This window comes from Macaca mulatta, chromosome 1, assembly GCF_049350105.2.
Source record: "Macaca mulatta isolate MMU2019108-1 chromosome 1, T2T-MMU8v2.0, whole genome shotgun sequence".
Classification (NCBI taxonomy): domain Eukaryota; kingdom Metazoa; phylum Chordata; class Mammalia; order Primates; family Cercopithecidae; genus Macaca; species Macaca mulatta.
In genome coordinates this window covers 219,309,177-219,334,409 of record NC_133406.1, presented here as the reverse complement: position 1 = coordinate 219,334,409, position 25,233 = coordinate 219,309,177, and the positions used below count along the sequence as shown (strand labels likewise).

The window sequence follows — 25,233 nt, the reverse complement described above, 5'->3', positions numbered from 1 at the left end:
CTCTTAGGGCTAACTTGAGGGGGAATTCATAGCCTCATGAATGAGGAGTGTGAAAGCACACGGAATGAGAAGGGCCAGCCTGCCACCCGCGCTTCGCTTGTGGGATGCAGCCCATTACACGGTAGGATCCCCTTCTGCAGCAACCTTGGTCTGGCCTCTGCTGGGCGAGACACAGCAGAGGCTCAATCTACTACAAGCTGGTGCAGGTCTCAATTCTAAAGTCAAACTAGGCCAGGCACAGTGGCTCACTCCTGTAATCCCAGTACTTTGGGAGGCCAAGGCGGGCAGATCACTTAAGGTCAGGAGTTTGAGACCAGCCTGACCAACATGGTAAAACCCCATGTCTACTAAAAATACAAAAATACTGGGTGCAGTGGCTCATGCCTGCAATCCCAGCACTTTGGGAGGCCGAGGAGGGCGGATCACAAGGTCAAGAGATCGACACCATCCTGGCCAACATGGTGGAAACCCTGTCTCTACTAAAAATACAAAAATGAGCTGGGCATGGTGGCATGTGCCGGAAGTCCCAGCTACTGGGGTGGCTGAGGCAGGAGAATCACTTGAACCCTGGAGGCAGAGGTTGCAGCACTGCACTCCAGCCTGGTGATAGAGCAAGACCTCACCTCAAAAAAAAAAAAAAATTAGCCAGGCGTGGCGGCAGACATCTGTAATCCCAGCTACTCGGGAGGCTGAGGCACAAGAATCGCTTGGACCCAGGAGGCAGAGGTTGCACTGAGCCAAGACCGTGCCACTGTACTCCAGCCTGGGCAAGAGAACAAGACTCAGTCTCAAAAAATAAAATAAAATAAAGTTAAACCAATGTCACTTTGAAGAGGTCATATAACTCCTGGCAAGCCACAATTCTGCAACCTCCTCCTTCCTCATATCTAGTGAGTCTCAAGAGATACTTAAAACCTTACCATATGCAGGTATCTCACATGGTTAGTATCATGTATTTACCTGGTAACTGGTTCTATCATTTGTTGGGGGAGGGGAGACTTAAGAAATACCTGTTTCGCGTACTCTACCCTTGAACGGTATTATTCACTAAGTGTCATCAGGTAAATAAATAATGAAAAACACAATTCTCGCCCCAGGAAGTGACCTCTGAGCACCAGCCACAGGCCTCCACATGGCTTTGCTTCCCGGTGCCCGCAGAGCCCTGCCTCGGCAGCTCGAGACATCTGTTCCTGATATTCTTGGCAATGACGATCAAAACAACTGAAGCTGCCCCTTTGGGGCAGAAACTGCCCATCACTGAGACACAAATCTTCAACATGCATTCTAAGCGTGTTTCAAATACCTTTCAACATGACCCTGCAAGATAAACACCGAATCGAGAAGCCTTGCAGTTTGGCCATTGGCTTCATTATCCTTATGGGACAGAAGGAAAGATTATGCACCAGGATGGTAGAACACCTGTCTAGCTATCATTTTAGCTGGAAGGGCTTGAAGTAAAACGTAGTTTCTAAAGTTCTCAGAGAAGATGCTCCAGGTAGCCTGGCTATGTGGTTACAAGACCTCCTTTTGAAGACTTGCAGAAGAGATTCCAACAGCATTTCCTCAGAAAGGCAACCGTTTTTCTAAATACAAAGAAAAATCCAAAGCCTTTTGCCTCAACAATATTATTGCTTAATCCTCTGAGTGTAGTAAACAAAAATGGCAAATACTGTTACTTTTAGAGATGAAGAAATTAAGGTAAAGCAAGATTAAGTCACTTTTCTTAGTTACAAGGTAAATGGTGACATTATCTGTAACACAGGTGGTCCAACTTCTACAACTCCACACTTTCAACACCTGCCTGTATGTTTATGTGCTATCTGGATAGCTAGCGGACTTCATAGCCCAATTAACGTCAGAAGGGGGAAAAAAAATCCAAGGTTTGGGATATATGGGATGGAGAAGTGGTTTTTGTCTTCCAATGAGACTGTCTACCTGGCACACAGGACCTGACACAGAAATGTTGCTCAGGGAAATCAACAAAGTGCTATTTTACGAATGTTTATAATTTATACTTTAATGAAAAATAGAGGGTTCCAATAATGTTGATAATCAAATCCCCAGCCAGTATTTCTGCCCATAGAATGTCTAGGAGATGGGTGTGTGTGTGGGGGGGGTGTGGGGGGGAGAGTGATGCCAGCTTTCAGAATGAGAAATGTTGTTGACAAAACCCTGTACTCTGGGGTGGGAGTATGGGACGTTATCATAGATGTGCACTTTTTTTTTTTTTTTTTTTTTTGTGACAGGGTCTCACTCTGTCGCCCAAGCTGAGTGCAGTGGTATGATCACAGCTCACCGCAGCCTCGACCTCCTGGGGTCAAGCAATTATCTTGCCTCGGTCTCCTGAGTAGCTGGGGCCACTGGCGTACCTGGCTAGTTTTTGTTTTATTATAAAGATGAAGTCTCACTATGTTGCTCAGGCTGGGAAAATCTTCGTAAAATGCAAACGCTGGCTTTTCATCTGCATGCACTGTGTTCGCCGTCCCCTGCAACACTGAACGAGCTGAGGACTAAAGTGCCCGAGAGAAAGGATATGATTCTGCCCCACGATTCTGTAACAGGAAAGACAGGCTTTCCTGCTCATTTCGCTTCAGCAGTTTGTTTAGACAGAGATAAATCATCGCCTGGGTTTTTAAAACAGGTTATTCAACCTGAGCATTAGATTCCAATATTAACCAGAGTCTGATGAGCAGATCTATGACCACACGGACCAACCAAAAGGACATTTAAAATAACTGAAAAATTCACTCTGGATTATGATTCCACAGAAATAAAAGGACATTCATATCTTTTTAATTTGGCCGGAAGGTTAACAGTAATTCTAAACAATAGAGTTCATAAATACACAGAAAGATACTTACTCCCCAGGAAATGAAGACACCCAAATGCAGCCTATATCAGTTCGTGGTGACAATCTGTACCAGTGTAGTATGTTGTACACATCCGTTTGAGATTAAAGAATGGTCAGAAATATAAAAGGGAAAAGACCCAAGCTTCATTATACCTTGTACAGGAGACTAATCTAATATAAAAAAGTACACATGCACAGCGTTAGAACCCCAACACAAAGAGTCTCTGAACTTTTCACAGTCCAGAAGGCAAATGGACTCCATCTATTCGTAATTACAGAAACGAGAATCGGGCTTTAGATTATACCCTTTACCTGTACAGGGAAGTACAAAGTGAGAAGGGTGGCAATGCAAAGCCATTCAATACAAGCATACGTGTCTTTGCAACTCTGCCTACTATGGGTGGGAGAGGCCCCAGTCCAGGATTTCTAAGAGCACAGGAGTGGCCTGTGGATGCAGATTCCGATTCAGTGGGTCTAGGGCCTGATCTCCTGCCTTTGTAATAAAGCTTCATAGTGTCGCTGGAGCGGCTGGGCTGCAGTTACTTTGAGCAGTGCCGGCAGAACAAGGCAAGTTGTCAGAGCAGGAGGAAGACGACCCTGAGCTACTCACTTGGGGTCTACCCCACCCCTTGGCAGAGGTAATAAAGAAGCCAGTACTCAAGAGCAGGTACCAGCCTGAAAGATTTACAAAAGGCTGTTATTTTGTAGCACTGCAGGAGGAAAAAATACCCAAGTAACAAATTTCAAAACTGTTATCAACAGCAAATTGGGGAAAATGTATCAGATTTCTGGGGGCTACTAACATGTTTATGTCAATCCCCAAAAAGAACGTTCTCTGGCCAACAAGCTTCTTTGTAAGGAAAAGGAAGCCGCTTCATCAAGCATTATGTGAACTTGTATAAAAGTCTTTACCTTGAGAAAGAAGAAGTTTGTGTTATACTTTTAGGCTCCTGCATTCATTTCTTTGGAGCTAATAAAACAATGAGATCTAAAAATCAGGATCCATCAGCTCAAGTTCAAGTCCTTCACCTGTGCCAACCGCAAGACCAGAACAGCTGGTCTCTTGGTTCCGCTCCTAGGATGGCTTCTGAGGGGGGCTATGTGCAGCTCTCACCTTCTCCCACAGGCTCATTAGAGACCCCCTGCCTCCTCAGAGGGCACAGACTGAATACATTAGAAACACAGAGGGGAAACACAAACACGAAGTTAGAATTTTACTAAACAGCCATAATTACTCTGACAAAAGGAGCTATTCAAAAGGGATGCTGCCAAGGTTATTGGGTCTCAAACCACAATCTGCCTTCCCCATCCATTATCTGAGTTCAAATTTTCATGAAAGGGGGAAAACGCCTTGCACAAACCCAAGGCCAAGAAAAGTGTTAACAAGAGAGATGCCTAAGCTAGCATCTCAGCCACAAACTTATACATACGTACTCAACAGGAAAACTTTTTTTTTTTAAAAGGAAAAACTCCAGACTTAAGTTCAATTAAAAAAACCCTTCAATATTCTTAAGAATATTGCTTCGGTTACGTGTTGCTAAGAATGACAATCCTGAGTTGGATGGACAGCACATCCCCATCCATATACTCTTTTCCTTTTTTAAACAATAGGATCTAAGATATCCTCTCAGGGCATTTTGGAAGAATGCTTTCAAAAAGGGAACTGAGGTCCAAGAAACAGTGACATGGAGGACAGGAAGAACAAGTTTTATAGAAACCTTGTGTTATCCAAATGTACTTCAGTCTGATTTACGCTTCTGATAGGTAGGCAGATTTTTTATTTTCAAACGTGCCAGGTAAAATTCCCACTTTTGAATAACAGCAAAACCGGAAAAAGATGCTTTCACACGTAATAAATATTCTCCATCCTTTCTGAAATGCACCAAAGCAAAAAGCCTCTGAAGTCAAAAAATGAGACATAATTCCTTGCTCACTGCAGGAGACACGCAAGTGCCCCTCCTTTACCCAACACCAAGAGACCGACGGCCGGGCAGTGTAAGGCGGGTGGCGCTGCAGCTGACATGGAGGAGAGTCTAAATCTGAAGACACTTTTCCACACTTAGGACAAGTTCTTCACTTTCATGCTTTATTGAAAGTAGAATATGAATCAAAGACAGGCATTGGTAAGCAGGTTATGTCTCTAAAATTACTTTTCGTTCAGAGCAGAATGTTGTCTCATCTACTTGATACAATCCTTTATGGACCAACGCATCTGGTATGAAACTCGAGCAAGGAAATATAACAGAACTTTATTCCCTCCCACGACTATAAATCTCATATGTAAACATGATTTACTATTACTGCTACTAAACTTGTTCCGTCTGTACTTGCCCCCTCCCACCCACCACCCCCCTTAAATATAAAATTGGAAACATTTCCTTCAAGTCTGATGTCCATCAGTGCAATCTGCTTTATTTGACATAAGGCATTTGGGACAGTCACGTTTGAATCGATTTCTGCCTTTTGGAAGGGGCATGTAATGGTTTAATTCTTAAATCCACCTTTGCTTTAATGCCCTAACATGTCAAACTCCTCTTCCCCTCTGGTCATTTCTTAGCAGTCAGCAAGTATTCAAAGATTAATGTCCAAGAAGACCAGTACCTGGGAAAAGAAACACACGTGGAGGGATAGTTGTGAACTACAGATTAAAAGGTCATGGATTCCATTTACCAAGAACACATCATCAACAGGGAACATCCAATTTAATAAATGGACACAGCAGCACCTTGGTGTGGGAGGATAAGACAAAATACCAGCAGACTCCAGGCTCTACGCTAAATCACATTTCTGTTGAAAGCCATGTGCTTCCTAAGTGTATCTTCACACAAACTAACCAGATTTTATTGATGCTTTCATTTAATGACCGTTTTTCTTTTTTGAGACAGTTTCACTCTTGTTGCCCAGGCTAGAGTGCAATGGTGCAATCTTGGCTCACTGCAACCTTCACCTCCCAGGTTCAAGCAATTCTCCTGTCTCAGCCTCCCAAGTCGCTGGGATTACAGGTGCATGCCACCACGCCTGGCTAATTTTTGTATTTTTAGTAGAGACGGGGTTTCACCATGTTGGCCAGACTGGTCTCGAACTCCTGACCTCAAGTGACCCACCTGACTCGACCTCCCAAAGTGCTGGGATTACAGGCGTGAGCCACCATGCCCAGCCAGTGACCATTTTTCATAAAGACATTTTTTGCTTTGTTTTGACCCATCAGGAGTCCCTTTGTAGTGGTAACATGCAGACAACAAAGCTGCAGCAAGAGGAAGACTTTATTTCGGCCAGTAGATTTGTCTCTTATTTGCTTTAGCAAGGAATACCTGGTATGTGATTCAAAGTCATTCCTTAGCAAAATCACAGCCTGCCATGGGCTTCTGGAGTAGCCGGCAAAGAATCAAGACAGCAACAGGAAAATCCTAAAACGTCAAAGGTCTGTATCTGATGACTTCTTGAATATTATCGGTGTGCACAACTACATGGCCCAGATGTAGTACGAGCACCACCGTGTCTCCTCTTGAAGTAATAATACAACAAATGCCTTAATGCTAAGTGATTAATTAAATCTTTTCACTGAACCTGATAAAATCTGACAAATTCTTGTACCACTAATTCTTAATAGTTACACACAAACTGTTTTGCTCTAGGAGGGGACTTGATAGGAAGAACTGGGAAAAGGTTAAAAATAAATCTCGAAATGCCACTAGCTAATTTCCCAACCTCCCATAAAATGAGAAAGGGAAGGCCAAATGGACATCTGGCAAGAAACAGTTCTCACACACAGGCCCCAGCTGAGGCCCCATCTGAGGCTTGAGTGTTGAAAAAGATAATGAAGAAGCTTGAATAAGAAATGCATTTAACTAAAATTAATTTTAGTCATGAGACTCAGATTGGATTAAAATTTAAAAATCAAATTATAGCCTTCGCTTTAATAGAAAATTACAGGATGACTCTGACATTCATGAACAAAACATGACAAATGTAACTTACCTTTAAACCCTTCTTCTGGCATACAAACTGAAAAAAAGAAAAAAAGTAATTCTAAATTGAAAAGATTGTCGTGACAGACAGTAATAAGATCACTTCAATGCTTAAAGACAAAGTTTAAAATAACTTTTGATTATCTTAGTCACCTGTAATAATCATCTTTGAAGTTATGGATGTTATTAATCTCAGAACAATCTTTGTTTCTGTTTTTATCAAAGCAATACATATGCATCATTTAAAAAGTCAAATACTGACAGGACAAGGTTTGTAACTGGGGCACACCTTGTGCACGACTCTAGGAGTGGCCTGGGGGGAAGCCACGTAGATGACTCCTCCAGACTTGTGTCTCTCGGCCTCCTCCTCCCATTCCCAAGTTCTGGAAGGAGTCACTTTTGACTCTCATAGCAGCTTCTTCTGGTGTTTAGCCTATTTCTAAATAACATGCTTTTCATAATTTTGTTTATTTACTCTTTTTTTTTTTTTTTGAGAGGGAATCTAGCTCTGTCGCCCAGGCTGGAGTGCAGCGGCATGATCTCAGCTCACTGCAACCAGTGCTTCCTCGGTTCAAGCAATTCTCCTGCCTCAGCCTCCCAAGTAGCTGGGATTACAGGCACCTGCTACCATGCCTGGCTAAATTTTGTATTTTTAGTAGAGACAGGGTTTCACCATGTTGGCCAAGCCGGTCTTGAACTCTTGACCTCAAGTGATCCACCCGCCTCGGCCTCCCAAAGTGATTACAGGAGTGGGCCATCATGCCCGGCCTACTTCACAATTTTAGATAAAATCTAATAAATTCTTCAGTGAATGATACAAACAGCCATTTCACCGCTTACATAGCACCTGCCCCTGACCCAGCCTCCTGATGACGTGGTGTTTGTTGTTGTTAAGCCAGTCTCCAGAGCTGGCATTACTTTTTACTCCATTAATACTGGTCACAGTAGAATGCCTTTGTGCACCTTGGTTTTATTTCCTATGTGGTATGACTTGGTCTTTCTGGGCTTAGTAACTACTGAATTACTGATGTGTTTCATTTTCTCTGTATTTATCTCCAATTCACATGTAAATTCTTAAAGACTTGTAACCTCTTGAAGACAGTCATCATCACTTCTACTTTTCCTTGTGGCATCCCTTCCTGAAGCTCGCGTCCCACCACTCCAATATGGATCAGGTGGTCTTCGCTGCCTGCTGAAGAACAGCAGTTCTGAGACTTCCCTCACCATCTTCTAGGGCATCTTATCCTAGGCTGATCCCCTATTTACTGGGTCCACTGTTGATTTCTTTCTTGATTTAATGTTTAAGAAAAAGAACACATCCTCACACAGTATCTTGGCAGATGGTGCATGACAGATCAATTTTTTGAGGCCTTATATATGTTCAAGTGGCTATCAGGTGTGAGGGTTACAGAATTCTAGATTGGAACTCGCTTTCCCTCAGATCTCGTGGGCACTGCTCCATTATCTCGTCTTCCTGACTTCATCCTGTGAATTCGACTGGCTTTCCCTCCTACTTCTAGATGCTTTCCTGACCGTCTTACCCTTAGTTTTTTACTTACTGTATCAAACCCAGGGTGCAATCATTTTTTACATTTCCATGAACTCTTTTCTATGCTCCAAATGTTCCTTTTATATAGTTCCTCTTCCTATTGTTTGCTTTTTTTTTTTTTTTTTTGGCCATTATTTATAGGTTATTTTCCAGCTTTCTTATGCTTCCTATGCTATTTCCTCGACAAATTTTGGTCCCAGGCTTTCATTCCTCAACTATCTGGCTGCTCATATCTACCTAAGTATGAGGTACTAAAAAGATTTCTGGGCCGGGTGCAGTGGTTCACGCCTGTCATCTCAGCAAATTGGGAGGCTGAGGCAGGCAGATCATGAGGTCAGGAGTTCTAGAGCAGCCTGGACAACATAGTGAAACCCTGTCCCTACTAAAAATACAAAAATTAGCTGGGCATGGTGGCAGGCGCCTGTAGTCCCAGCTACTCGGGAGGCTGAGGCAGAAGAATCGCTTGAACCCAGGAGGGGGAGATTGCAGTGAGCTGAGATCGCGCCACTGCATTCCAGCTTGGGCAACAGTGAGATTCCATCTTGGGGGAAAAAAAAAGATGTCTGAAATCTCTGTTCAGTGGGCAATGGTGGGATTGACTAAAGGGTGCCTGGGACATGAACCAGCTTTAAAAAAAATACAAACAAGGCCAGGTTCAATAGCTCATATCTGTAATCCCAGCACTCTGGGATGCCGAGATGGGCGGATCATCTGAGGACAGAAATTTGAGACCAGCCTGGCCAATATAGTGAAACCCCGTCTCTACCAAAAATACAAAAGTTAGCCAGGCATGGTGGCACATGCCTATAGCCCCAGCTACCCAGGAGGCTGAGCTAGGAGAATCACTTGAACCCCGGAGGCAGTGTGAGCCATACTGCACTCTAGCCTGGGTGACAGAACGAGGCTCCATCTCAAAAAAATAAAAAATAAAAACCAAACATAATATTTGTACATATTTATGGGGAACAGGTGATATTTTGACATATGCATACAATGTATAATGATCACATCAGGGTATTTAGTATATCCATCACCTTGAATATTATTTCGTCTTTTTTGAGACAGGGTCTCAATCTGTCACCCAGGCTTAAGTGTAGTGGCATGATTACAGCCCACTGCAGCCTCCAACTCCCGGGCTCAAGCAATCCACCCACCTCAGCCTCCCAAGCATCTGAGACCACAGGTGCAAGCCACCATGCCTGGCTTTTTAAAATTTGTAGTAGAGACAGGGTCTCACTATGTTGCCCAGGCTGGTCTTGAACTCTTGGGGCTCAAGTGATCCACTGCGCCCGGCCTATCATTTCTTTGTGTTGGGAACATTGCACTATCTTTTCTTCTAGCTCTTTTGAAATATACAACATATCACCCTACTGTGCTATCGAACACCAGAACTTATTCCTTCTATCAAATTCTATGTTTGTACCCATTAACAAACCTCCCTTCATACAGCCCCTTTCCCACCCACTCATAACTATCATTCTACAGCCACAAGATCAGCTTTTTTAGCTCCTACGTATGAGAAAATATAGTATTGTCTTTCTGAGCCTGGCTTATTTCACTTAACATAATTTCCTCCAGTTTCATCCATGTTGCTGCAAATGACAGGATTTCATTTTTTTAATCGCTGAGTAATAGTATCCCATTGTATGTGTACATATAAATATAACATATCTTATCATTGCATCTACTGATGGACATGTAGGTTGATTCCATACCTTGGCTGTTGTGAACAGTGCTGCAATAAACATGAGACTGCAGATATCCTTTTGATACGCTGATTTCTTTTCCTTTGGATAAATACCACTAGTGGGATTGCTGGATCATATGGCAGTTATATTTTTAGTTTTCTGAGAAACTTCCATACTGTTTTCCATAATGGCTGTACTAATTTACATTCCCACCAACAGTGTATAAGAGTTCCCTTTTCTCTGCATCCTAGTTACATGTTATTGTCTTTTTGATAACAGCCATGCTAACTGGGATAAGGTGGTATCTCACTGTGATTCTGATTTGAATTTCCCTGATGATTAGTGATGCTGAGCATCTTTCATACACCTATTGGCCATGTTTATGTCTTCTTTTGAGAAACATCTATTCAGGTCCATTGCCTACTTTTTAATGAGATTATATTTTCTCCCATTCTACAGGTTGTCTCCTCAACTCTGCTGATTATTTCCTTTGCTGTGCAGAAGCTTTTTAGTTTAATATAGTCCATCTCGTTATTTTTGGTTTTGTTCCCTGTGCTTTGAGGTCTCAGCTAAAATCTCTGTCTAGATCAATGTTTGACAGCATTTCCCCCATATTGAATTCTAGCAATTTCATAGTTTCAAGTCTTACATTTAAGTCTTTAATCCATTTTTAGTTGATTTTAACATATAGTGAGAGACGGAGGTCTGGTCTCATTTTTCTGCATATGGATATCCAGTTTTCCCAGCAAAATTTATTGAAGAGGGTGCCCTTTCCCCAAGGTATGTTCTTGGTGCTGTTGTCATGAATTAGTTGGCTGTAAATACATGAATTTATGTTTGGATTCTTTATTCTGTTCCACTGTCCTATGTTTTTATACCAACACCATGCTGTTTAGGTTACCATAGCTTTGTAGTATATTTTGAAACCAGGTAGCATGATGCCTCCAGGTTTGTTCTTTTTGTTGAGGATTAAGATTTGGCTATTCAGGGTCTTTTGTGCTTCCATATGAATTTTAGGATTGTGTTTTTCTATTTCTGTGAGGAATTGGTATTTTGATAGGGACTGCATTTAATCTGTAGATTACTTTGGGTAATATGGTTAATTTTAACAATATTAATTTTTCTGATCCATGAGCACAGGATGTCTTTCCATTTGTTTGTGTCTTTCAATTTCTTACATTAGGCCGGGCGCGGTGGCTCAAGCCTGTAATCCCAGCACTTTGGGAGGCCGAGACGGGCGGATCACGAGGTCAGGAGATCGAGACCATCCTGGCGAACACGGTGAAACCCCGTCTCTACTAAAAAATACAAAAAAAAACTAGACGGGCGCGGTGGCGGGCGCCTGTTGTCCCAGCTACTCGGGAGGCTGAGGCAGGAGAATGGCATGAACCCGGGAGGCGGAGCTTGCAGTGAGCTGAGATCCGGCCACTGCACTCCAGCCTGGGCGACACAGCGAGACTCCGTCTCAAAAAAAAAAAAAAAAAAAAAAAAAAAAAAAATTTCTTACATTAGTGTTTTGTAGTTTTCCTTGTAGAAGTGTTTCACATTCTTGGTTAAATTTATTCCTAGGTATTTAATCTTAATTTTTTTGTAGCTATTATTATTGGAATTGCTTTCTTTTTTTTTTTTTTTTTGAGATGGAGTCTCTCTGTCATCCAGGCTAGAGAGTGCAGTGGTGTGATCTTGGCTCACTGCAACTTCCACCCGCTGGGTTCAAGCAATTCTCCTGCCTCAGCCTCCTTAATAACTGGGATTACAGGCATGCGCTACCATGCCTGGTTAATTTTTGTAATTTCAGTAGAGAAGGGGTTTCACCATGTTGGCAGGGTGGTCACGAACTCCTGACTTCAACTGATCCACTTGCCTCGCTCTCCCAAAGTGCTGGGATTACAGGCATGAGCCACTGCACCCAGCCGCTCTCTTGATTTCTTTTTCAGCTAGTTCTTATTGGTGTATAGTAATGCTGCTATAATTTTTGTATGTTGATTTTTGTTAGGTGAACATGATAATCACTACACTATAGAAACTCACTCTGTACACTGATTTTTGTATCCTGCAATTTTACTGAATGTTTATCAGTTGTTGTAAGAGTATTTTCATGGCATCTTTAGGTTTTTCTACATATATAACTTAATGTCGGCCTGGCACGGTGGCTCATGCCTGTAATCCTACCATTCTGGGAGGCCCAGGTGGCCGGATCACAGGGGGTCAGGAGTTCGAGATCAGCCTGGCCAATATGGGAAATCCTCATCTCTAGTAAAAATACAAAAATTAGCTGGGTGTCATGGCACATGCCTGTAGTCCCATCTACTCAGGAGTCTGAGGCACAAAAATTACTTGAACCCAGGAGGTGGTGGTTGCAGTGAGCTAAGATCGTGCCACTGTACTCCAGCCTGGGCAACAGAGACAGACTCTATTTAAAAAAAAGAAAAAAAAGCATGTCATCTGCCAAGAGGGACCATTTAATTTTCTCTTTTCCAATTTTGCATGCTTTTTATTTATTTCTCTTGCCTAATTGCTTTTGCTAGGACTTCCAATACTATGTTGAATAAGAGTGGTGAAAATGGCTCTCCTTGTCTATTGCAGTTCTTAGAGGAAAGGCTTTAAGCTTTTCGCCATTAAGTATGATGTCAGCTGTGGGTTTCTCACATATGGCCTTTATTATATTGAGGTATGTTCCTTCTGTACTTAATTTGTTGAGAGTTTTACCATGAAGGGATGCTGAATTTTATCAAATGCTTTTTCTTTGTCTATTAAGATGATCATATGATTTTTGTCCTTCATTCTGCTGATGTGATGTATTGATTTGCATATGTTGAACCATCTTTGCATCCCTGGGAGAAATCCCACTTGATCATACAGAACCAGACTTTTTACATCCATTGGTTATTTTTTTGACTAGTTTCCCTGGAGAGAAATCCCTTCCCACCTGGGGGAAGGTAAGTAATGGGCTGCCCGAATTTGAGCAAAGGGCTAGGAGATAGTCTCCTATTTGGTATAGGCTTTGTTCCCACCTTTCTAGTTTAATTTTTCCAAGTGTGGAAACACATAATTCTGGGTGCCCATCTGAGGTCCAGGTGGGGTGGGGAAGTGAAAAGGATGTGAAGGGCAGGGAGTTGTCTAACTGCTTCTTATACAGTTTTCCAAACAAGTATCGTGTTATCTTGTTTTTAGGCTCACAATTCATTCCCACCTTCAGAGGCACCTGGGCCTCTAATTTGTGTGTGCCTGTCTGGGGCACTGCAATTTGACTTAGCTTTGCTTCTTGTTGACCTCCTCCATCGGCAGAGCTCACATTTATTTCAGTTTCCTCAGGTTAGCTTTCCAAGTTTTTGTAGATACCTTTCTCTCCTTTCTATGATCTTTTAAGACAAACAATGTATTCTACTGTAATAACTTGTGGAAGCTTTTTTCGAGGTGCAAAGTAAAAGCATTGTACACTAAAGCTTCAATATCTAAAATCCCACCTCCATTTAACACCTAATCAGCAGATTCCTAAAACAAATTCATCTTTACCTTGCATGACATCATCCATTGCAGCATAATCTGCAATTGGTTCATCAGCCTAGAAAACAAATGAAGACAATTCAAAACCACAAGGGAGTAGGAATCTGAAATCTGAAGTATGGCCCATGATTCAACTAGTGATATTGCTACAAGACACAAAAACACACTGTCCAGTAGAGAACTCAGTTTGAGCCACAGCCAGCGGTGTCCAGGTTTAACAGTGGATGCCCTGGTGGCTATGGGTCTAGAGTCAACACCTCAGAAATGGTACACTGTGTGTGTGAAGAGGAAAGGCAGAGGGGACTATTTTCCCACTCTTAAAGACACTTTTAGACATGGAAATGTTTAGACACCCTGGGGTTACTAAAGACTGATGTAACCAATGTGAGCTAAGATACTGGTAGTGGTAGTGAGGGGTACAAATAAAAAGTTAGACTGGTCCTCTCAGAATACCAATTAGGTTAAAATTATACTTTTGTCCCACGTCACCAGCAAGAACAAGATACCCATTTCCTTTTCAGGAGGAAGCTTATGATGTCTGAGCTTATGACGAGGTTAGCTGCAAGGATAATGAGGCCAATGAACAGTGCAGACTCTAGCTGCTCATGTGAAGTACAAACCATTCAACAATACAGGCTGTTTCTAGGACGTTAGACAGGATCATCAGGATCTAGCAACTCAGTGTGTTTTCAAAACCATTTCACAGAGCCTATAGTTCCAGGAAATGCAGAATGTTAAACAGAGAGAGGGGTTAGGTGGTGGGATGAGGGGTGTGTGTGCATGGATGGGGTAGATATGGGTCTGCCTCATCATTCCAGGGCCTAACTTTATCACACCAGAACTGGGGCTCCAAGGTTTGAAAAGCATACATTTCACAGTTCAAAATAAAAAACCTGAACAATGATTCTACCACATGATGTGGTGGTATTTGGAACAGTAGGGATTCTTTTGGCCAAGAAACAAAAGAGGCAATGGGAAGCGACTAAATCAGGCCCTTAGGGAGGGTAGAATTGGGCAAATGAGGCTGGTTCAGTGACTTTTCTATTTCTTTCTTTTGAGACAGAGTCTCCCTCTGTTGCCCAGGCTGGAGTGCAGTGGCGTGATCTTGGCTCACTGCAACCTCCACCTCCCAAGCTCATGCCATTCTCCTGTCTCAGCCTCCCGAGTAGCTGGGATCACAGGCGCCCACCACCACGCCTGGCTAATTTTCTTGCATTTTTGGTACAGATGGGGTTTCACCATGCTGGCCAGGCTGGTCTCGAACTCCTGACCTCATGATCCGCCTGCTTCAACCTCCCAAAGTGTGGGGATTACAGGTGTGAGCCACCATACCCAGTGAAAGTAGGGGCTTCTAAGACACTGTCAAAGAAAAGTCACTGAGGCCGGGCGCAGTGGCTCACACCTGTAACCCCAGCACTTCGTGAGGCGAGGCGGGCAGATCACCTGAGGTCAGGAGTTTGAGACCAGCTTGGCCAACATGGTGAAACCCTGATTCTACTAAAAATACAAAAAATTGGCCAGGAGTGGTGGCACATGCCTGTAATCCCAGGTATTCGGGAGGCTAAGGCAAGATAACTGCTTAAACCTGGGAGGCGGAGCTTGCAGTGAGCTGAGATCGTGCCACTGCACTCCAGCCTGGGCGACACAGTGAGACTCCATCTCAAAAAAAAAAAAAAAAAAAAAAGAAGTCCCTACTTTCTATATCTGCTAAATCCAAAACCAATTTCCATGCCCTGGACAGAATCCCATTAAGTTGTGTATGTGACTGTTGTGACAGAACCTTGTGTTTTTACCCTTGTTTCCTAGCTTGGCTGGCTAGTACTTTTGAACCAAAAGGAAAAGAGGAGATACTTTAATACTATGAAGTATGGTTAAGTAATTCTGCTGAACCGGAAGTTAGGGAAAAGCTTACGGAGGAGGCTGAATCTACTTTTAACTATGAAAAACTATGAAAATCTCAGCAGAGATATATTTTAAAGTATAAAATAAGTTACTATTTGCACTGGTCACAAGTCTATCTTCTACCCATCTTTTGCTTTTTTTTTTGTGGGGGCAGCATTTCAAATTAAGTTGCAGACATCAGTATCATTAGTGTGGTTTTAAGAACAGATCCACCCAGTCCAAAAAAGGAAAAAAAAAAAAAAAGCAGGGGTGGGGATTGGAGGGCATTGGGGAGGGGACATCCCAGAAACTTTGTGACCTGAGACCAGATTATTCAGCTTTCCTCTTTGGAATGACAGTCAATCCTCAAGTGTTCAGAGGGCCACAACCCAGTATCACTCCCTTCCTCACAGTGTGAGAGGAATGAAAACTAGATCTGTATCTGGAGAAGAATGGGGGCCCTTGTGACAGAAAATCAAACGGGAAAAATGAGGCGTGAAGCTTAGCAGTTGGGCAGGTGGGATTTATACCACTGCCCTGCCCTACCAGGGAAAAGGAAAGTAATGATGTACCCTGATCCCACCAAGGCATAGAAATTGATCCAGGTGATCCAGGAAAGGCCAAGGAAAGCCTTCACTTTCACCTTCTCAGGGTACCAGCAGTTGCTGATGCTGTGGCATAACAGCACCTACTGTAACACACAAGAACAAGACATGATGATGTCCTGACCTCCTCTAAGTCTCTTGGGGCTCAGTCAGAGCTAGGCTGAGCCGCAAAAACTCACAGCATTCATTTACCACTGCCCTCTGCTAAAGACTCAATGCATCCTTTAACCACCATTTCACACAGTTTACACATAGTTATGTAACATGTAAAACCTTGAGTTCTTTAGCTAAGGAGCTGTTTACTTACCTTTAATAAAATGACAGATTCAGGAATGACGCCAAGGGTGCCTAGGGTGGCACAGTCATCACTTAAAATCTTTCCATCAATCGACAAATTCTGGTCAAAAGGAGCAACTGAAAATGCATGCATGATCTGTGCCAATATAAAAGAGACAAAGTCCGTATAATGCAAAACACTAAGACTTATACCCTATTTAAATAAATTACGTATGGAATCTTAAAAAAACAAAAAGGCTTCAGAGTACAAAACCACTGTTGCTTACACTCAGCCTACTTGTTATACTCCTATTGAGGCTATCGTCCCTATATATCCGGGAACATCCTTAGGAGGTCTGGTAGAGTATTAGGAAACAATTACACACACAGATGCATTTGTTCCTTACCTTACCAGCTTCCCAAGGATGGAGGTGTGGGGAAATAAAACGAGTAAAAAGTGGCGCTGGGCCGATGGCTACTCTGAGGCTTGGGCAAGGTCATCACTGTCACCCCACCATTCCCAGGCCCCATATCCTTTCATCAACAAGTCAAGTCCAAATTCTTTCTTCTTTTTTTTTTTTTTTTTTGGTGTGTGCTGAGACAGGGTCTCACTCTGTCACCCAGGCTGGAGTGCAGTGGCGCGATTATGGTTCACTGCAGCCTTGAACTCCCAGGCTCAAGGGATCCTCCCACCTAAGCCTTCTGAGTAGCTGAGACTACAGATGTGTGCCACCATGTCTGGCTGATTTTTAATTTTTTTTGTAGACACGAGGTCTTGCTATGTTGACCAGGCTGGTCTCGAACTCTTAGACTCAAGCAATCCTCCCATTTCAGTCTCCTGAAGTGCAGAGATTACAGGCATGAGCCACTGCACCTGGCCCACAATTCTTTCTTAAAACCATCTTTAAATTCTCTCTTTTGTTCTTATTCCTTCAGCAAATGGCTTGGGGTATATAATTCAGCCCTTGGAACTGTCACATATTCTTAGACTGAGTCTTGCCTCTAGGAAGCAAAATATGAATTTCTGAAGGGTAGGGACCATATGCCCCACCCCAGTTCTGGCCAAGTGTTAAAAATTAAATATGGTGGGGTGCAGTGGCTCACGCCTGTAATCCCAACACTTTGGGAGGCCGAGGTGGATGGGTCACCTGAGGTCAGGAGTTTGAGACCAGCCTGACCAATATGGCAAAACCCCGTCTCTACTAAAAATACAAAATTAGCTGGGTGTGGTGGCACATGCCTGTAATCTCAGCTACTCGGGAGGCTGAGGTCGGAGAATTGCCTGAATCCAGGAGATGGAGGTTGTGGTGAGCCGAGATCATGCCATTGCACTCCAGCCTGCACATCAAGAGCAAAACTCCATCTCAAAAAAAAAAAAAAGTAAATACATTCCAGATGAGTGTGGTGGCTTATGCTTGTGATCCCAGCACTTTGGGAGGCTGAGGCAGGTGGATCACCTGAGGTCAGGAGTTCGAAACCATCCTGGCCAACATGGCAAAACCCTATCTCTACTAAAAATACAAAAATTAGCTGGGAGTAGTGCCACATGCCTGTAATCCTAGCTACTCGGGAGGCTGAGGCAGAAGAATCACTTGAACCCAGGAAGCAGAGGTTGCAGTGAGCCGAGACTGCACCACTGCATTCCAGCCTGGGCGAAAGAGCAAGACACTGTCTCAAAAATACATACATACATTCCAAAATAATGGTATTCATAATATTTAGATGTTTTTACAAATTCAGAAAGGTTTTTTAAATTTTATCATTTCTGGGTCATGTTTACCTCTGGAGGGCAAGCAGAAGTTGGGCTCAGAGAGGCAAACACAGGTAACCTTCAATGACACCTTTAATTCTTAACTCGGTAGACAAGTCCAAGAATATTCACTTTAGTATGCTTTTTAACTTACCCATAAAATGTATGCTATTACATGTATCTTATATTACGCCACCATCCATGATGTCATGGGAAAACCATTCTGCCCTTTCCTGTACTCTATTCTTTGGATGTGGAAAGACAAAACGAGCCTCACAAATCAACCCTGAACTGCGTGTGTAACAGGGCCCAAGAGCTTGACAGGCCAGCGTGATGGGGACCAGAAAAGTGATTTTAATAATGGCACCAAAGACAAATAAGAACAAAGATATAACAGCACTGGCCTCCTCCCTAACTGCTGGGACAGAATCTTACCTGGATTTTTCAAAAGAACATTAGCACCCAAAAAGCAGGCAGGGAGAACTAACATTGTGGCTAGCAATGAAAAGTGCACTGGCATCATCAATGGTCTTCATGAAGCAATAAGCAGGAAGTACTGATAGGACAGTTCTACCCAAGCCAGCTCAGCATGCAAACATCAAGCAGAGGCATATCCAGCCCTACACCAGCAAATGTTCTGGAACCATGAAGATCGAGCGGAGCTACGGTGGATGTGTGCGATGCTAACTTAACATGGATAACGTCACAGCTGCTGGACTGCAGAAATGCTTGTTCATGCCCCTAAATGCTAAGTGTTTTTGTACTACCCTATGAAACTGGACAAATAGCAGATACCTCTAGACACAAGTGCCACAACGGAGGGGCTGACGTTCACACATTATATTCTGAGAATGGACAAGGACACTGAGGTGCTGTCAACAACTAATGAAGCATTTATTAAGAAGCTACCATGTGTCAAGTACTGTTCTAGGTGCTGATAATATAAAAGTGAATAATCCCGCCCTGGAGGGGTTCCCAGGAGTGAGGTCAAAACAAAGTTGTGAGGATAGTAGCAGAAGGTATGTGCAGGATCTAGTGAGCACAGCGGGACAGTCAGTTCCATGAAAGGGGCCAAGACAGGTTTCACAGACGAGTCACCATGAAAGATGAACACATGCTACTAGTGAGGAGAAGATGGAACAGGCCAACCAAGGCAGGGAGGCCTACGGTAATAATCCTTAAACTCTAAGTGCTAGGAAAATGCCTGAGTATAAAGAACATGATAGAGGTCTGCTTAACGAGTAGGTGCGGTATTCCTGGTCTGTGGAGCTAACAGGAACCATGAAAACCCTGTTGCTATCAGGGAGTGGCTCTCCTCTGCTTGTGATGGTGTGTGGGGCTGAAAAAAGAAAATACAGAAGCAATCGCCTCAGCTGCCAGGCATTTCACCTCTGTGCCAAAATATTCTACTTTCTCAGGCAGGCAATACCACCCACCCACTAAAGATCTATCTTTGGGAAAATGAAATAATACAATTAAACACTGAACATCTTTTGAGAAAGGAGATGAACAAATTGTACTTCATTAACTTCATGGGATCAAAGGTGGATGAATTACTGATTAGACACAGCAAGCTTTGTAAGGTTTCAAGCAACTGTATATGGTAGATATGTCTAGAAACAAACATTTACAGATTTGCAATGGTTGTCATCCTATTAACTTAGAAATGCAGTATCCCCAGAGGAAAGGCTCCATCAAACACTAAAACACAAATTATATGCCTTAAGAAAATCACCCACCACCACCAGCTGCGGATCACGCACATGCCCACCACAAACTCTGATGCTATCCACGCTACCAGGCAAATAGGCTCATATCTAGTTGAAGCATCACAAGCTCCCACCACTATGTAGTGAGGGGAAAGACCTTTCACTGCCCTTTCTTTGACTCTGTTTGGCCCGCGGTAGTCCCTGAAGCAAGAGTGGGAGATGAGAGAGCCATTCAGGAAGAACACCTCTGAGGGCTGTGTGAACAGCTGCCATGTTCTAGCAGCTCATTCGGGCAGGTAACATGCTCTCAGACGGAAGGGTTATTTCTGCTGACTTCTGGTTTATTCTTCAAAAATTGTAGTCCATAATAAAAGCAGCACAGGCTTTAAAAAATGTCTTTATGCACAGGGGCTCTTTCTGTAATTTAAAGGTTTTGAATGTTCGAGGTTTCCCAATGACAGGCAGAAAGTCAGTGATAGAAACAAGGTTTCTTAGATGTAAAAGGTACAATAACAGAGTGAAGATATTATGCCAACACACTTATTTTCAGAGCCATGGGTTCAACCAAGGGAAATACTGTTGTCAGGACAATCTGGAACACATAACACCCTCAAAGGAAGCCTGTACTTTTGCCTCGATTACAATGATAAATATCAGCAACAAGAAAAATGTGTAACCAGTAAACTATGCCACATAAAAGTAGCAAAGGAGGAAATTTGGTCAACTTTTTGGATATCTATCAGTGACTGAAACAGATTAGAGGCCAGATTTTTTCATGGACATCTTGAATTTATCAGTTCCTTCTGCCTAGGGTTTGAGATTTACCACTGGAATGCTTATTTATGGTATGTCAGTATTGATACCAAGAAATAACAGTATCATGAAACCATTTCATAATGCCTGCACTATAGCAGTGGAACTGATTTGTAAAGCAATGCATGCTTTGGTGGGGGAATGGAGAGGGCATATCTAAAATAAATCTATATAACAATTTGGAGAACATCACTGCATAAAGAAAGGTAAAGATAATTTTGAAACTCTATCAAGGCCGGGCGTGGTGGCTCATGCCTGTAATCCCAGCACTTTGGGAGGCCGAGGCGGGTAGATAGCGAGGTAAGGAGTTCAAGACCAGTCTGGCCAAGATGGTGAAACCCTATCTCTACTAAAAATACAAAAATTAGCCAGGTGTGGTGGCATGTACCTGTAATGCCAGCTACTCGGGAGGCTGAGGCAGAGAACTGCTTGAACCCGGGAGGTGGAGGTTGCAGTGAGCCGAGATGGCACCACTGCACTCCAACCTGGCTGACAGAGTGAGGCTCTGTCACACACACACAAAACAACTCTATCAAATAGATTTATCTGCCACCAAAAATACTGTGACAGCCTAGTGAATAAGCAATCACTAATCGCTAATAATAAGCTGCCTTTTATCTCCCATTAAATTTCACAGCAGTTCCTGGTAACAGGCTCCAATACCTATTAAGTGGTCAAAGAAAAGCACAGAGCACAATAAAGTGAGAGAACAGTTATCCCGGCACAACCTCGACATGTGACAAATTAAGTGGTTCCCAATGTTTCTCATTATTAGAAAGCTATTGCAGAACCAGCCCAAGTTTCCAGAACCCAAAATTCACTTTCATCTTCACAAAAAGATTTTTGGCTATTTTGAAAACTTTTAAGTCTTTTGGAAAAAAACACAGATACATACATATATGTAAATACAGGTGGAAAGCAGGAATTCATGAAGGCCCTCTTAAGTCCAGAGCAAACCTGAACAAACATCTTCCTCACCTGAATTTTCAATTCTTTTAACGTCTGATTAGCAGAAACGAGAAGTGCTTTCTCACCACGAACTTTTCTATGTCGCATACTTCGGCGAATAACTTGCTTTTGATAGGCTATATAATTTTGATGGGATATCTTTTGCCGCTTTGTTCCACCATTGCTCTATAATGAAGATTGGAAATGAAGAAAGCACTGAAATTAACCACAATGTGACCCTTGCTCATGAAGTTTTCAGGCAAACAAAAGCTGTTTCCTTATTGGTCCCTTAACCATTTGAAATTCAATGTAAACAATGAGTAGTGACTAACGAGACTTTCTTAGCAAGCTCACATATAATTGATAGAAGAAAAGAATGAGTAATACACACCTCTAACTGCATGTAAGCAGTTCAAATGTTTGTTACAAGAGAAATTTAAAGTTTGGTGAGGGGGCTCACACCTATAATCCCAGGAGTTCAAGACCAGCCTAGGCAACATATTAAGACCCATCTCCACCAAAAATTAGCCAGGCATGGTGGCATGAGCCTGTAGTCCCAGCTACTTGGAGGGTAAGGCAGGAGGATCATCTGAGCCCAGTAGTTCCAGGCTGCAGTGAGCTACAATTGCACCACTGTACTCCAGTCTGGTGACAGAGATTCCATCTCTTTTATGAAAAAGAAAAAAGAGAAAGATGACATTTAAAATCAAAATGATTAAGTCTGACCTTACATCAGAAAAACATAACAAATTGAAAAACTTCAATGAACAACCTGAATTTAAAACATTTTCTTCTCTTCTTGAGAATGACATAGAAACTAAGTATAAACTGCCATGAATTTAAAAATAAAATATAGAACCTTAATTTAAAAAAAAAAACAATTTGACTAAAAATAAGACTGTACCACTTTTTCTAATGGCAAAATATACAGCCTCACTCATAAAATATTCTTGCAAAAATGTTATACCAGAATGTAATCAAACATTTACGCCCACCTTTCAATTTATAGAAATTGGAATATAGGGGATATATAAATAAAATAAGTAACATAAGGAAACAATCAGCCAAATACAGAACATGGAACAATCTAAAAGAAATCAAACTGGTCCAAGCTCAACGTCAAGAAGGGAAAGAGCCAGGCATGGTGGCTCATGCCTATAATCCCAACACTCTGGGAGGCTGAGGCGGGCGGATCAACCTGAGGTCGGGAGTTCGAGACCAGCCTAACATGGAGAAACCCCATCCCTACTAAAAATGTAACATTAGCCGGGTGTGGTGGCTCATGCCTGTAATCCCAGCTACTAGGGAGGCTAAGGCAGGAGAATTGCTTGAACCCGGGAGGCGGAGGTTGCGGTGAGCTGAGATTGCGCCACTGTACTCCAGCCTGGGCAACAAGAGCAAAACTCCGTCTCAAAAAAAGAAGGGAGAGAAAGGGGGTCCGGAGGCAGAGTAACTGTTCCAAATTCTAAGTCTAAAGTGATACAAACAACACATATCCTGATTACATACTGGTTTGAGAGGAAAAAACTGTTCAAGACATATCTGAGTATGGGTATTAGAGGACATTAGGGAGTTTTCGTTAGTTTTCTTATTTATAAGCACATTATTAGTATTATGTAGACACTGTCTTTATTTTTAGAGGGGAAATGTCATCATGGCCATGACTACCTAAAGGTGCTATAAAAAGGATGCCCATGGGTATGCATGATATATACGGTACTAGTCAAGAAAAAAATAATAGATGAGGACCAAATGTCCTCTAAAGTACTCCTATAAATCCCTCATCAAGAGGTTAACGATCAAGATTCTTCTGCTTTTTGTACCAAAGGTGGTGGTGGTGGTGGCCGGTGAGGGGATGGGTGAGAAGCACACGGGAGATTCTTCTGCCAACCAGGCCAGGGAATAAAAGCAGCAGGATTTTTAAGAAAATCTTTTCCTCTGGTTTAATTAAATCTGGATGAGGTAACCTCAAGGCCCTGGCTCTGGTTTCCACAGTTGTCAATGAGCGTCAGCTGTGCATAAGCAGAGCGGTTTAGTGGTCATTATGGACACAGATGCCACGTATTCATTACTCACGAGCTCCACAGTTTGCAAAGCAGAAGGTGATCAAGACCCGAACACAGAAGAGCATTTGTTCAGGGTGCCTACCACTGGCTAGACACGCCTGAGGCTAGTTCAGCTCTAGCCCTGAATCTACATAGGCAATTGGGTGATTCTAAGATTCACGAGAAAAAGTTAAATGCACATATGGGTTAAAAAAAAATACAATGAAAGCTGATGAAACATTTTTCTCAATCTCAACTGTTGAAAGTAAAGATCAAATTGAACCCAAATTCTACAATCAGGAATATAAAGAAAAATAACTACATTAACATATAATTTTATTTTAGAAGTACAAAACAACCAAAAAACAAAACTCTGAGCATCAAGCAAGACAGATTTTTTTTAATAACACTGATTTTAAATGGGTCTAAAGGCTTTTCCTGGAATTATTTCTTTCTTAATCTGGAGAATTTAAATCCAACTTAACTGACAAAAAAACCAGCCCACTGGTTTTAGAAGGTTTTCAATTACCTAAGTGATACCCAATACCGAGTATTAACCTAAATTTAGATGAACCTAAATTTTTAGATGAAGTCAAAGGAGTTAGGTTTATCTAGCTTAGAGAAAAGAGGAAAGGGGATTTGTTTATCTCCACTAAGGACAAGCAGAAACACATCATTTTTTATTTCAGGGATTTAAAGCAGCAATTACAGAAGCTATCTATGTACTGAGATATGTGATGAAGAGGGTGACATTTTGAAAATGCTGAACATTTTTCAGGGACTATCTATTCTTTTCCAAAGAGGAAGGTTACACTTGAGATTTTTTGTGAGCCAAAAATTTTCTGTGAGAAAGCAAAATGTAAAATATTCTAGAGTATTACAACATCCAAACAAGGAAAAGGAAGACAGAAGAAAATTATGAAGTATAAAAAATAATTATAGTATAAAAAGCAATGTTCCCCAACACTCTCTATCATATTTATAAACGTGAAATCTGTTGTCGTCCACAACTAAGTAGAGTGATTCCACATCCACTTTGAAAAATTGCTGTGGTCATGACCACAATGAATAAAACTAGATAATCAAAAAAAGTTAGCTTTCTAAAATCTAAACCACTTGAAAATGTAGATGGTTTTTCTAAACAACTCTTAGGGTGAAAAGCAAAGCTTAAAATAACAGAAACTAAAGACAGTAAGAACATCATGTCAAGTTTAACAAACTAATTTACAAAGTTAACCAGAGAACAGAGAATTAGTGACAACAGGCAATAAAAGATTTGATTCCCCCATCCTGGCTAACACAGTGAAACCCCGTCTCTACTTTAAAAAAAAAAAAAAAAAAAAAATTAGCTGGGCATGGTGGCGGGTGTCTGTAGTCCCAGTTACTGGGGAGGCTGAGGCAGAAGAATGGCATGAACCTGGGAGGTGGAGCTTGCAGTGAGCCAAGATCACACCACTGTACTCCGGCCTGGAGTGAGACTCAGTCTCAAAAAAAAAAAAAAAAGGTTCCCAACTGATTATTAAACCATAATACCAAGTGATAATAACTAAAACATACAGTACTGCCAGACAAAAGAGAATGCAGTCCTGAATCGAGATGGATATGTACATACATACACATTTTTTTTTTTAAGGCAGAGTCTT

The 25,233-nt window shown here is 42.1% G+C and overlaps 1 protein-coding gene and 3 long non-coding RNA genes across 44 annotated transcripts in view; 2 read left to right on the top strand and 2 right to left on the bottom strand.

The window, feature by feature from the left end:
• Positions 1 to 4,916: 4,916 nt before the first annotated feature.
• The window catches only part of USP48 (ubiquitin specific peptidase 48), a 106,190-nt gene continuing 85,873 nt past the window's right edge, over positions 4,917 to 25,233 (bottom strand). For 7 of the 40 annotated variants that reach the window (XM_077971218.1, XM_077971025.1, XM_015130315.3 and 4 more), the window contains 5 exons: positions 21,576 to 21,731; positions 16,357 to 16,482; positions 13,573 to 13,621; positions 6,830 to 6,856; positions 4,917 to 5,452 (listed from right to left, as the gene is read on the bottom strand). In XM_077971218.1, the coding sequence (XP_077827344.1) occupies positions 5,430 to 5,452; positions 6,830 to 6,856; positions 13,573 to 13,621; positions 16,357 to 16,482; positions 21,576 to 21,731 (381 nt within the window). In that variant the 3' untranslated portion in view covers positions 4,917 to 5,429. Of the gene's footprint in view, positions 5,453 to 6,162; positions 6,259 to 6,829; positions 6,857 to 13,523; positions 13,622 to 16,356; positions 16,483 to 21,575; positions 21,732 to 25,233 lie in introns of all 40 variants that reach the window. The other 33 variants (XM_077971023.1, XM_077971082.1, XM_077971028.1 and 30 more) reach the window with 11 other exon arrangements.
• Positions 8,425 to 11,822, bottom strand: LOC144335603 (uncharacterized). The gene is made up of 3 exons (XR_013406551.1): positions 11,564 to 11,822; positions 9,735 to 11,229; positions 8,425 to 8,741 (listed from the first exon to the last, which is right to left on the bottom strand). It is a non-coding gene; the product is annotated as an uncharacterized LOC144335603 (long non-coding RNA).
• LOC144335600 (uncharacterized) lies at positions 10,146 to 15,252 on the top strand. The gene is made up of 4 exons (XR_013406550.1): positions 10,146 to 11,239; positions 11,569 to 11,955; positions 12,269 to 14,881; positions 14,978 to 15,252. It is a non-coding gene; the product is annotated as an uncharacterized LOC144335600 (long non-coding RNA).
• Positions 16,357 to 25,233, top strand: part of LOC144335604 (uncharacterized) — a 60,880-nt gene continuing 52,003 nt past the window's right edge. The window contains exons 1-2 of one of the 2 annotated variants that reach the window (XR_013406553.1): positions 16,357 to 17,189; positions 17,461 to 20,897. This is a non-coding gene — a long non-coding RNA (uncharacterized LOC144335604). Of the gene's footprint in view, positions 17,190 to 17,460; positions 20,916 to 25,233 lie in introns of both variants that reach the window. The other variant, XR_013406552.1, reaches the window with a different exon arrangement.